This window comes from Protopterus annectens, chromosome 7.part0 (assembly GCF_019279795.1).
Source record: "Protopterus annectens isolate FY-2018-M chromosome 7.part0, PAN1.0, whole genome shotgun sequence".
Classification (NCBI taxonomy): domain Eukaryota; kingdom Metazoa; phylum Chordata; order Ceratodontiformes; family Protopteridae; genus Protopterus; species Protopterus annectens.
Genome location: NC_056739.1, coordinates 146,628,598 through 146,641,549, shown reverse-complemented (window position 1 = coordinate 146,641,549; position 12,952 = coordinate 146,628,598). Strand labels below are relative to the sequence as shown.

Sequence of the window (12,952 nt, the reverse complement as noted above, 5' to 3'; positions counted from 1 at the left end):
TTGTAATAGAGAAACCTGCTTTGTCATCTGAGCTTCTTGGATTGTGTACCCTGTCTTCTAATTCCACTAATAAAAGCATAGTTATAGCGCATCTGATCAGCTCATAGATGTAACCAGTTGGTCTAGTGTTTTGTAACTCAATATGATCCCATTTCATGTTACAACAACACTTTTTAGTGGAGACAGTTTCCTGCTTGTGTGGAGCCTGCCTGTTGCGTTACGCAGCTACGCATCCTTCCATTCACATTTCACATGTACTTTGTCAATAATTATACAACAAATTAATTCACTGTCATAAACTTTAACAATAAATCAAAAAACAAGTGTTCTTGCAAGGGAGCAAGCTCTTTCCCCCCACCCCAGCCATTTCTAAGTATGCTAACTCTGATATTGCACAACCTTGGCGGTAAGGGGAAGCTTTGTTACTCCCACAGAGTGCAACAAATCTCACTCACTACAGTGTCTATTTCATGTCGTTAAAACATACATATCCCCTTGCACCCCCCCACCCCCCACCCACCCACTTCACTTAATGTTTTTATGCTTAATTTTGACAGAATGGCTCATTTATATATCAGGACGCAAAAGAGTGTACAACATGGGTACCCCACCTTAAGTATTTTTAAGAGTTCTACTGAAGAATACAAATGAAAGGCACTAAGAATATATATCTGAATCACAGGTTTGTTAATGTGTTTCACTGGTGATTATACCTTAGAACACCTATCAGCTCATCTCAGCATTGAATCACTCTGCCTTTGGACAACCATCTTGAGTATTTACCTCTGTCTTTGGGACCTCGTCTACAGATGGCCATCACAGAAAATCTTAGAGTAACAAAACTTTGAGAAAAGAGAAGCAAGCACCCCTGTTGTCATGTTGAGATCCTTTATGCCAGCTGCTTGCATAAATCAGGTGGTATTTTATTGTAGCACTGCTAGGACATGTACTTCAAAGTCTTTTTTTAAAGTATAATTGTCTGTATTTGAACTCACCTATTCTGTTTGTCTTTTTTGTCTTTTTTATCTTTTGGTCTTAGCTGCAAAATCAGAAGATGAGGAAGATGAAGAGTCTGATTCAAGTACAAAGCCATCAAAGTCAGCAAAGAAGAAAAATACAGCCAGTTTGTTTCAGACTGGAAGTGACAACAAGGAGACCAAAAGCAAAAAGAAAGGTAGACCGCTTTAAAACATAACCCGCTATGCAAATGTATGCTGCATATATGGATGACTGGTGGAATAGTTTTAAGTAATTTGCTTTAAATGCTTTAGTAAAAAAGTCATACAGACATTGTATCATCTTATTTTAAGGTTCTGGTACCTGCATTTTCTTCTTCTCTCTCTTCATTTCCTTAATTTCTGTCTTTCGTTTCACCCAACTGGCTGTCACACTCAACTAAAATCATTCATCCATAAATGCCTCACACACTGCTTACAGATGACTGATTCCTGCCATAACTTTTTTGTATACGTATAGCTGTACCTCCTATGAAGAGTTAATTGTTTACGCTTGTGTTGCATTTTCATTAAATTTATAATTAGGTCATTGCTGAAAAGACCCCCCCCCCCATTCATTCTACCAAACTATTGAAAAATGGAAACAAATAGGATTCGCAAAAAGTAACATACTAACACAGCAAGCTGGAAATATGTAATAAAGTGTGCAGTTAACAACACATGAAGATTGCAGTGCCAGACTGTAAAATGATTGTGCAGTAAAGTAGGACATTTGAAAAAAACTTCAACTATATTTCATTTCAGGCACAGTTGCAAAATTGGAAATGTATGATTATGGAGTCGATTAGTTTTTCTCTCTCTCCCTCCTGCTCTCTCTCCCAGTCTGAGCTCTTTAAACTGGTACTGTTTTGTTTATGGTAGCACAACATTTCCCAAAGTGTGTTACAGATACCAAAGATGATTTTACAGGGTACAAGGAGTGACATGCTTGCATTTTAATGTCTTCTGTTTTTGGATTCAGTGCAACTTTTCATTTGCTTTGCAAATGTCCAGATACATGGCAGCCTGTCACTTCATCTGGTGTGGTCTGTCAGTGAGTAAAGTTGCACTGTTGAGAAACTATTTGCAACTGAAAATGTTCCATCCCCCTTCAACCCTTCATGGTAAAGCTAGATTTAAATGATGTCTATTGTCACATTCCCATTGGTGATATTTACAAAGTGTCTTGCTCCAGTCATTGTTTATTGCGGGCTTCAAGGCATTCACATATTTCAATGTTTGGATGATTGTCTTATCTTTACATACTTGCTTTCCAGTAGTCAAGAGTCTTTACAAACTGTCCAGGATCTTCTGCTCAGTCTGAGATTTCAAATCAGCCTTCCGAAATATTCCCTCTTAGATTCCCACAGATTGTATTCCTGGGACGTCTATTAGATTCTGCCCTGAGAAGAGCCTTTCTTCCTCCAGAAAAAGTGGCAATGCTCCAGCAGTTCTTCTGGAGTTTCTCCAATCAAAGCCATGTATCTGCAAGGGAATTTCTCAGGATTTTGGGATATATGGCATACAGAATTGTCATGCTTACCCTGGCCAGACATCACATAAGAAAAATGCACTGGTACCTCAGCTCAGTCCAGATTCACTATCCAGTTCTGAGATTTGTAAAAAGTATGATTCTTTGATGGATAGGTCAGATCTCTTGCAATTCAAGTCCCACACTCTTCCTTCTAACCCCCATACATCCTGTAATGACAGGTAAGTCATATTTGGTGTGGAGTGCAGTTTCAAAAGGGGTAAAAGTGCAAGCTTCATGGACACCTTCAGACAGACCAAGAGAAGCACATAAATGTCAGAAAATGTTGGCAGTGATTTGAAAGCATGACATCATTAAATCATTTCTGTTTTCCAGAACTTCTGCAGGTATACGCAGACAAAACCACAGTAATGTGATACATAAACAAACAAGGGGATACCAGAACGTAGCCTCTTTTTAGACTTGCTATACAGAATTTTGATACCTTTTAGACGCTCTTTTTCTGAGAATGCACAGCAGATAATGAAGGATAAGGAACTTTAAAAAAATGCTACTAAGGAATCATATATGCACAAGTGGAAATGGTTTTCTTGCTGGTGCAACTCCAATAACCAGAAACCTTTTAAGGCCTGGTTACCTCTTATAAGAAAACAAGCGTAAGTACATTGGAAAGAGTACCGAGGCAATATGGCAAGGGCATCCATGGATGTGAGAATTTGTTACTGAACTTGTACAGTGTCTCATATATGCATTTCAGAGGAGACCTTATTTAGGTATATAGGGCATTTAGGAGGCAACTACCTCTGGGAATGTTTGGGGTTATTAAAAAATAGTTGAGCCATCAGAAAAGCTATGTAGAAGATTATATAGGAATCAGATGTGTACTAACTGGTTCTGTGAGAGAGTAGCTAATGCATGGAACTCACTACCAAATTATATTAAATCAAGCAGTAGTTTAGCTATTTTTAAGAACAATCTAGACACTTATTATAGGAATAACTCTTTTGATGTATTCACAGGCTAGAAGGGCATTATTACCCATGCCTGAAATATGTATATGTATGTATACAAATAGGTGTTAATATCTTCATTTCTTTGTGGTGCAGATTCAGATATTTGTCATTGGTGGTAAATTTGTTACACCGTGCCCTGTATCAAGTCTTTGGTTTCCTTTCCTTGTGGGTTTTTAGCAGTATGCTGAAATAACTTCACGTTTATGGAATCCTTTGTGATTATGCTTATATCTTTGACCATACCTGAGGAGTGGCTACCCAAAGAAAGCCACTAGAAGGGGTGGGGGGGGGGGTTCAGAAATGAACATCTGCTCCAAAGGTTACTTCAGTTGACTGTTTTAAACCATCACCTCTGACTCCATGGCATAAACCACTGGTTGCCACAATTGGCTCCAAGCAGTAGTCAGAAAAGACTCTAAGGTCAACAGAGACTAGGCTGAACACCTGGAAGTTCACCGGAGAGAAAGCACAAGACTTCAAGGAATTACTCAAAGCTCTTGTCTCTAAAGAAGAAGAGGAAGTAGGTGACGTGAAGAAGAATGGCAGTGCCCCGAAACAGCATGTGTGCGACTACGAACAAATATGTGCACGAACCAGGTATGGAAATAAGTTACGTAAGGAAAGCTGGTGGTGGGATGAAGACGTTCAAGAAGTCATCTTGAGAAGGAGAAAAAGTAGGAGATAGCAGAGCTGGACCAGGCTGAGAAGGACTACTGGTCGGCTAACAAAGAGGTTTGGCAATAGCAAAGAACAAGGCATCAGAGGCACTTCACCAGCTTTTGGAAAGTACCTCATCAGGTGGTACAAAGAAACTATATAACATTGCAAGGCAAAGACAGAAAGATAAAGAAGATAGTCCGACACCCTTCATAGGGGATGCCAGCAACAACCTGCTCACCAGTCCACAGGCCATCAAAGGCAGATGGAAGAAGTACTTCCAGCAGATTCTGAATGAAGAAAAATGCACAGAAGCTGTACTGCCCCAGACATGATGAGGGAAGAAGAGGATCCCCCTATAGAAGTAACAGCAGCACTAAGGAAAACAAAGTCAGGGAAAGCAACAGGGTCAGATGAGAGCATAGCAGGTATAATAAAGGTATTGGGTGAGATAGGGAAGAAATGGTTCTTGAGGATACTCGTAGAAGTATGGAGAGAAAGGCATATCCCAGAAGACTGGAGAATAAGTATACAAGTGCCAGTTTATAAGAACAAAGGAACATCACAACTGTGGGCAGTACACAGGTATCAAACTCCTGTCACACTGCATGAAAGTTCCTGAAAGGGTGATTGATAAACAAATACACAGAATAGTAAAATGTATGATGGGCAATTCAGATTCAGAGCAGGGACAAAGCACAAGTGACTCAACATATGTAATGAGACAGATACTTGAGAAGAAGCTAGAGATGTGGAAAGAGTCTAAATGGGCATTCCTAAACATGGAAATGCCATAAAACAAGGGCACAAGAAAGTGATTTTGACAGCCTATGCTAGTTCAAAGTCCCAGAAACATTGCTAGGATTAGTGCAGGCTGTGTTTAAGGACCTAATGGCTCAAGTACAAACAGTGTTTGCTCTCACTGAGGGTTTTTCATTGGCAGTGGGTGTACATCAGGCTTTAGCTGTAAGCCCACTGCTGTTCATACTGGTGATGGACTACATTAGCAAACAGGTGGAAGGGGATAGATCAACACAGTTGCCGTAAGCAGATGATGTGACATTACAGGCAGACTCTGAGGAAGAGCTTCAGCAAGGGATAGGGGAATGGAATGCAAAACTGAAGGCAGATGGGATGAAACTAAGTAGAGATAAGACAGCTGTAATGGCGGAAAATGGGGGAAATCAGAAGAACCTGAGAACTGAGATAGAAGGGAAATAGTGGAACAGGTTAACAACTTCATGTACATAAGAGGTGTTGGAGAAGGGAAGTATGAATGAGGAGGTCAAAGTTAGAGACAGAGGGGCTGCAGCCAGGTGGCACAGAGTGGCAGGGATAGTGTATGACAGAAGAATGCTAAAGAAGGTGAGAAGTAAGATGTACAAAACAGTGGTGCGACCAGTACTATTGTATGGTGTAGAATCCCGAGCGGTAAAGGCAGAGCAGTTGAGGAAGCTAGAGATGATGGAGATGAAATGCCTGAGACTGGTGTTAGGATGCACACGGTGCAACAGATGAGGAAATGAGGACATAAAAACAGAAGCCAAAGTAGCTCCTCTTGCAGGAAAGGAGAAAGAGAGCAGATTACGTTGGTTTGGCACGTGTACAGAAAAGGAGAAAGAGAACAGATTACGTTGGTTTGCCACGTGTACAGAAAAGGAGAAAGAGAACAGATTACGTTGGTTTAGCCACATGTACAGAAAAGGAGAAAGAGAACAGATTACGTTGGTTTGGCCACGTGTACAGAAAAGCAGAAAGAGAACAGATTACGTTGGTTTGGCCACTTATACAGAAAAGCAGAAAGAGAACAGATTACGTTGGTTTGGCCACCGGTACAGAAAAGCAGAAGACAGTTCGGTGAAGAAGATTTGAGACAGGCAGGAAGAAGGTAAGAGGAAATGAGGGCACCCTGCAAAGAGATGGATTGTTTGAGAGAAGACCTGCGACAATCAGGCATGAGTTTTGAAGAAGGTAGACAGAAATGTCAACAGTTGGCAGGACACCCTGATTCCATGTAGAAAATGGGTGGAAGATAGCTGATGATGATCTGATATTGTGCTACTGCTGTGCGGTATATTTGTGAATACCCATTAAGTAACTCTGCAATGAAGTGGGGCTATGCGGACAATATGTGATTTAGGTTCGTGCACTGATGCCACTGTGGATATCTATTACTTGAGGGACTTTTAGCTTTAGGGAAATCACTATATGTTAAGGTCAAGTTGCATTTTTTTTCCATTGAAAGCCTTATTTTAAATACATGCGAGATCAGCTTGGAAGGTAATGATTACAGTTTCAGTACTTTGCAAGCTGTTCTTATCATGAAGAATTATGAAACGATCTAAATTCAGTGCACCAGCAGGCAGGACGCACATGAGAAAGCTGTAGTGAAATGATGTCTCAGCTAGCCATGCCTCAGCTTCTTCACTCAAGAAATCTGAACAAAGACAAAAATAATGGGGGAAGACTCAAAATTATGGACGATTTTTAAGTATTGCTCTAATGCCCTAATAAAACATGTTTTGTATTAACAGCATTTTCTGAACAATACAAAGTATGAGACTCTAATGTCTGCCATTACTAACTGACTGTAATCGTCAGTGATTACCAGAAAATCTTAAATTTTTATGAGGAACATGGCGAAAATGTCAGGCAAAATCATGGATGTTCTGCAAATTCAAGGATAGTTGAGAGGTATGCAGTTTGCACTGATAACCATTCGAAATGCAGGGATCTGCTACAGCGAGTCATGAAATATGAAATGAATAGCTGAAAGAAGGACTTTCATATACTAAGGCCAAGATGCCATTTCAAAGAATATTTCCTTTTCTCTGAGGTATGGTGATCTCGGAGTTGGTATATGCATAAGTTCTGGAGTAGGGGGTGCAGGAGGGATTGCCACCCCCTGCAAAAGAAGTTTAAATGAGAAGAGCAATTTTTGAGATCCATTCATCTCTATTTTTCCGGCTTGTTGGCACTCGGCATTTTGAGTGCGGACTTTTCAATAGGGAGCTGTTAGCACTCAGGTAATGACAGAGCAGGACTTGTGGAAGCTGCTTTGATATTAATGATTTAAGCTCTGGCTCCTAATATACCAACACAACAACGGCACTTATCATAAACATTTTTTTGTATTGGGAAAAGGTCCCCCTACACTCTACACATGAGGGCTTTCCCCACACTCCCTTTAATTACATATACTATTTCTGGGTTTCAAAATAGTGGGGAAGGAGAAAATCCCCTCTACTGTGTACCAGAGTGTCACATAAACAGTGCTGCTGCCCTTTATACTTTGCAACAGGAAAAGATTTGGGGAAATGTGACCAGAAACTCCAACCCTGGCTAAATTACCCACAATTAATGGTAGAGAAGCCCATTTGTGTCTTATGTATCCAGTAATCCTGAATTCTTTTCTAGTGAGAATGAAACCAGTGGCATGTTTTTCCACCTTGGGTACAAGTTAATAAAGAGACAGTTACAATGTCAGTCTTGTGGGTGCTATTTAAATCCTTTGTGAAGCTGGAGACTTTCTGTCAGGGCATTTGCTGTTTACATTCAGAACATCTTTAAGTTTGGTGGGGGTGTAGCCAAGATGGTGAGCAGTTAACAGGACTGTGTTTTTAGCCCTGCTTCATTTTAACATTTCAAACAGGATTTTTACTAAAAAACTCAAATAGAACATTTCAAAACTTAATGGATTTATAGCTGAACATCTGCTGACAGTTTTACTACAAAAAAATAAACAAGGTTGAAATTATTTTAATTGCTTTTTCATGTCAAGAAAACTAGAAAGAACTAATTGTCTCAGAATGAGCCACTCTAAGTCCAGTGTACAGGACAGTACTATGAAAAAAGATATACAGGCTGTACTAAGTAACATTGGAGAGTTATCTGTAAAGACAGATAAATTAGAAAGCAAAATGGACAACTTCAAAGAGGAATGTAAAAACAAGTTGAAGTGCTGAGTGAATCTCAACAATCATCACAAATCTTGAGTACAGAAGAGGCAATGTCTGATTTTGATGGAAGATTACTTCAAAAGGAGAAGAACACTGAATTTCTTCTGAAAAAGAACAACTTATTCCAGTGTAAAATAGAAGATTCAGTAAACTGATCTAGAAGGAGTAACATCAGGATTTATGTGATTCCTGAAAAAGAAGTGGGAGACAGTATGATTTAATTCCTTAATACCTTGCTGCCTAAAACTTTGAACCCACCTGAAGCTTTTTCCTTTGGCATCAAAAGGGCATATGGATCACTTTCCAACTCGTTTAAACAAAAACCCACCTTCACCAAGGTCAGTGATTGTAAGATTTTTCTCAAGTCAAGATAAGGATTTAATCGTTAATGCTTGCCTGGACTAATTATCCAGTTAAAATAAAAGTAAATACTATACAATTTGACAATAACTATTCAACATTAGCGATGTCAGAGAGAGAAGCATGCATGCCAGTTGTTAAAAGTTTGAAGAAAAACAATATTAAAGCACAGATCTTGTTTCCAACAAAAATAAGGATTCACCTTCCAGAAGGAAAGAAGATTTTTAACACCCTGGAAGATGCAATGAACTTAATACAGAAAAATAAAATCCTAAAAAAACCAGAAGAAAGGAACTAGAATCTGTCAACTTCTTTGAAGACAAATGCAACAAGAGCTGCTTCAGAGACAAATGAAAATCAGTGTATTTCATGGTCTTATTAATTTAAGGAAGTGCTTGAATTCTTATGAACAGGTACTGAATATTACTTTTTACAAGGTAAATCATTTATTTCCTTCTTTACATACTTCAGATGGTTACTAGTTCCCTTTTTAAAATGTTAATAGTTTGATTCTTTTAGCTATATATGAAATTAAAGCCACTAATTTTCCTTTAATAGGATCATAGGAGATTACTAGCTTATCGACCTGGAGGTCATTTTAAGCCTAGCCATTTCATCCCAATGTGATTATCATGAAAATGTTAGTTAATACCCAAGAATGCATTTAGTGATGACTACCTATATCCGGGAGGGTTGTGGGCGCTATTCCTGGTAAGAGTTTACAATGCCCCATCCACTTGTCCAGGTTCCTTTTGAACAGTGTCGTAGAGATGCTCTGTTTTACATGAATAGGCAGCCTATTCCAAAGGTGCAGCAGTTGCTGGGAGATAAATCTGTCCCTCCAACATGTCCTGTTCAAGCCGCAGGCCATATTTAGGTCCCTGGAATGGGTGGCCCTAGTCCTGTTTGATTTATGGATATCCAGCAAGTTCATTAGGTTTGGGTCTGAGATTGCTGTGTAAGCCAGGCATAAGTCTCCCCTAAGAAGTGTATATGATACAAAGAAAAGTTACAGGGACTTTAGTCGGTCTGTGTATGGAATGTGCTGGAGTCCCCTGATCTTCTTTGTTAGAAACCTCTGAGGTCTTTCCAATTGCTGCAGGTGCTTTGTACGGTACATGCCGAATGGGGCAATATACTCAGTTATGGGCTGGATTAGTGCCAAGTATAGAGGGGTTATAACCTCTTTTTCCCTCAAGGCAATGCCTTTACTAATCAATAAATAGTTTAAAAGGTTAAACTGTTCATTTTATTCAAAGTTAATCATTATGATGAAACTTATATTAGGTTGCACACTTTCTGACATCTTGGCATATTTGAGTAATGTAATACTAAATGTAATACAAGATGCAACAAATGACACTAAAGAGCCATGTTAAGTTACATTCTGGGTTCTTAAAGTGGTCCAGTAATATGCTATTGATAGTATACTTGACATGCAACAGCACCAAGAAAAGACATGCTATGTTATAAACAAAGTATAAAAATATAGCTTTTTGCATATATAAAAGTTATTATTAGAATGATATGAAATAATTAGGGTAACATTCACAATTTTACAAGTTAAACCTGAATCACACATAACTGTCATTCTTTTAATGCAAGTTTATATGCTATGTCTCCTTTAAAAAATGACAGTCTGCTCTGTATTAAACATCTCATCATTAAATGTTATTTCTTTAAATACAATAGCTTTTTAGTGGTAAAAATACATTGAAATGTTTTTTGTTGTTTTTTTAGTGGTTTCATGGATTGTTGTGTAATGTAGAGGTGTCTTGGATTCACCTGAGAGTGTTTTTATGTGAATTGCAACTGAAGGACTGCATTTTCAAACCCTTATAAAAACCAGCTTGAAACAATTTAGAATCATGAGCACTTTTGGTGATGCTGCGTGAGTTCTGAAAATTCTAAGAACTGTCCAGGTTTACTTCTTCCTGTCTAAAAGTAAATAATCATAATTTGAATCAAATGCTCAGATGTCAATGAATACATGTTACATAATAAACAAAAGGCAGTGAATTATATTCAGTTGCTTACCGCTTGCTCAGAGGTGACCTATGCCTGACATACAAGGCCATGTCAAACCCAGATTTGATGAACATGCTTCATCTCAAAAAATCTAGATCCCTCAGAGCCACAAGGGCGGGAGACTTAAACCTTGACACGGTTATTAATAGGACGTGCTGGAGGGATAGATTCATCACCCAAAGACTCCCTATGCTGTGGAACAAAATCCCGGTTTATGTGAGGCAGAGCACCTCGCTGGCCTTGTTCAAGAGGAATCTTGACCAATGGATGGGAGATCGCAGATACACCCCAGGGGTTACCTCAGTGTCACTGCTCGACAGAGGCACAGCAAAATAATGGGCATAGTTTCTCCAAACTAAAGGGGTGGCGTAAGCCGCAAAACTATGGGCTAGGCTTATAAATGCCCTCGGGCAGATAGCCTAGTATGAACCTATGAACCTATAAACCACTGTCAGTTATTAAACCGTTCTGAATGCTTGCAGTATACCAGAAGGATAGTTTATATACTAGCCTATAGAATGACACTTCTGATAAAAATTTAGGATTGTGTTTGTCTTTTATTGTCTCTTTTTGATAATAACAAAACTTAGTATCTCAGAACAATGTATTATGGAAAGTTTGAATCTTAAAAGGGAAGATCTTTCAGATGTTAGTTCAGATACTATTAGACATAACAGTTAAGGAAAAATAGGACTGATTCTAACTGATTCTAACTGTAGTACTAGATTAAAGGGTATCAAATATATAAGGGTAATATATAAGGGTAAATATAAATGCTCAGTTATATGATACTCTACACTAGGATTATAGCTAAAATATAAAACCTAGGAATATAGTAATAACACAAGGTATAGTATACAAGCAAAGATAGAAACAGATGAGAATAATTGTATATAGTTGTATATAGTTAAAGAATATAAATACATCTAGAAGGGTGGGAGGTTGGCATAGTGGTTAAGGTGTTCACCTTATAGACACAAGGTTCAGGGTTTGATTCTCACATAGGGTAATTGCCTGGGCTTGGAATGACCCACAAGGGCAGCTAGTCTGGTCCTAATTTATGAACTTATGATCCTATGAGCAGCTTTACACATAGTAAATAAAACACAAAAAATATAAATCATCTGGCCTATAAATTAATTTGAAAATAACAACTAGTAGACCGGGGAGATAATGTGAGGTACAGGGAAAGATGATTACAGAGATATTGAGTTTGTTCAACTTCTAATAAAAATACTGAACACCTGTTTATATTTTCTTATTCATAATAACTCACTGACAGGCTTTTTTAAGATGACGCTTACCAAAAATATGAGACACATTAATATGAATCATAAGCATGAGCTAAGCATTGTTAGTCTAATGGAGAGTTTGAGAGGTTGTTTGTTCATCTTTTTCAAAAAACTAGGAAAATGTTACTCCATGTAGGGTGTTTTAGGGTTATATCATTAGGTAATTTATTTGTTACAAAAGTTTTGTGCATAGCTGAAGATTTCATATTGTTATATATAAAGTATATAATAAGTACTGTACATAAATGTGATTTCATTATACATGCATTGCTTTTTTCTCTCTTTCATATAAATATCTGACTTTAAATGCATATCTAGTAATATTAATGGATTGAATAATCCAGTAAAGAGGGGGAACCTGTTCAAGTACTTGCAATTTAATAATAATAATAATAATAATAATAGTATTTCTACAGGAAACACATTTACTTAATAAAGATGTAAATAAACTTTCATTAAATAATTATTTGGTTTTAGCAGGTTCTGGCTTTCGAGCTAAAAGAAGAGGCATCCTCATTTTATGGAAGAACTCACCAGTAATGCCTAAAGTAGTAGATAACTATGTTGATAAAAATAACATGTTAGGCACTGTTATAACTGAGTGTAACAGAAAACTATATACATTGGTGAACTCTTATTAGATTCCCAGGGTTGGATCTAAAGATGCAAAAAAATTACTTATAATGGCTGGTGATTTTAATTGCATTTTATCGGACTAAGATTCCACTGCAGACAGAAAGCTGAGAATCACAATTTCAACCAAACACTTATCAACTTTTGTAAGTCTAATGCATTTAAAGGATGTATATGAGCTAAGGAAAACAAACTCTCTTGAATTTACCCATTATTCATATAGACATGGATATGGAACACAAACAAGTATTTTTAAACACCTTTATTTAATTGTTTGTGACATAGGCATATTTACATTGATATAAAAGCAGTCACACTGTATTAACAAGTTCACGTTTCCAAACATTATACTCAACATATATTGCTATATATCATACAACCTAAGCAACATTGCATAAATTATTAAATCTCTGCCATTTTTAACAAGAAACATCGTTATCAAACCATCACTTATGACATAGGCAGTCATACATTTATATAAATGAAAACAAACCTCACTGACACAATCCTAGTTGCAAGCATT

At 37.7% G+C, this 12,952-nt stretch overlaps 1 protein-coding gene across 1 annotated transcript in view; it reads left to right on the top strand.

The window, feature by feature from the left end:
• Positions 1–375: 375 nt before the first annotated feature.
• The window catches only part of TULP1 (TUB like protein 1), a 691,363-nt gene continuing 678,786 nt past the window's right edge, over positions 376–12,952 (top strand). The window contains exons 1-2 of the mRNA XM_044076146.1: positions 376–406; positions 1,040–1,174. Of these exons, the coding sequence (XP_043932081.1) occupies positions 376–406; positions 1,040–1,174 (166 nt within the window). The remainder of the gene's footprint in view (positions 407–1,039; positions 1,175–12,952) is intronic.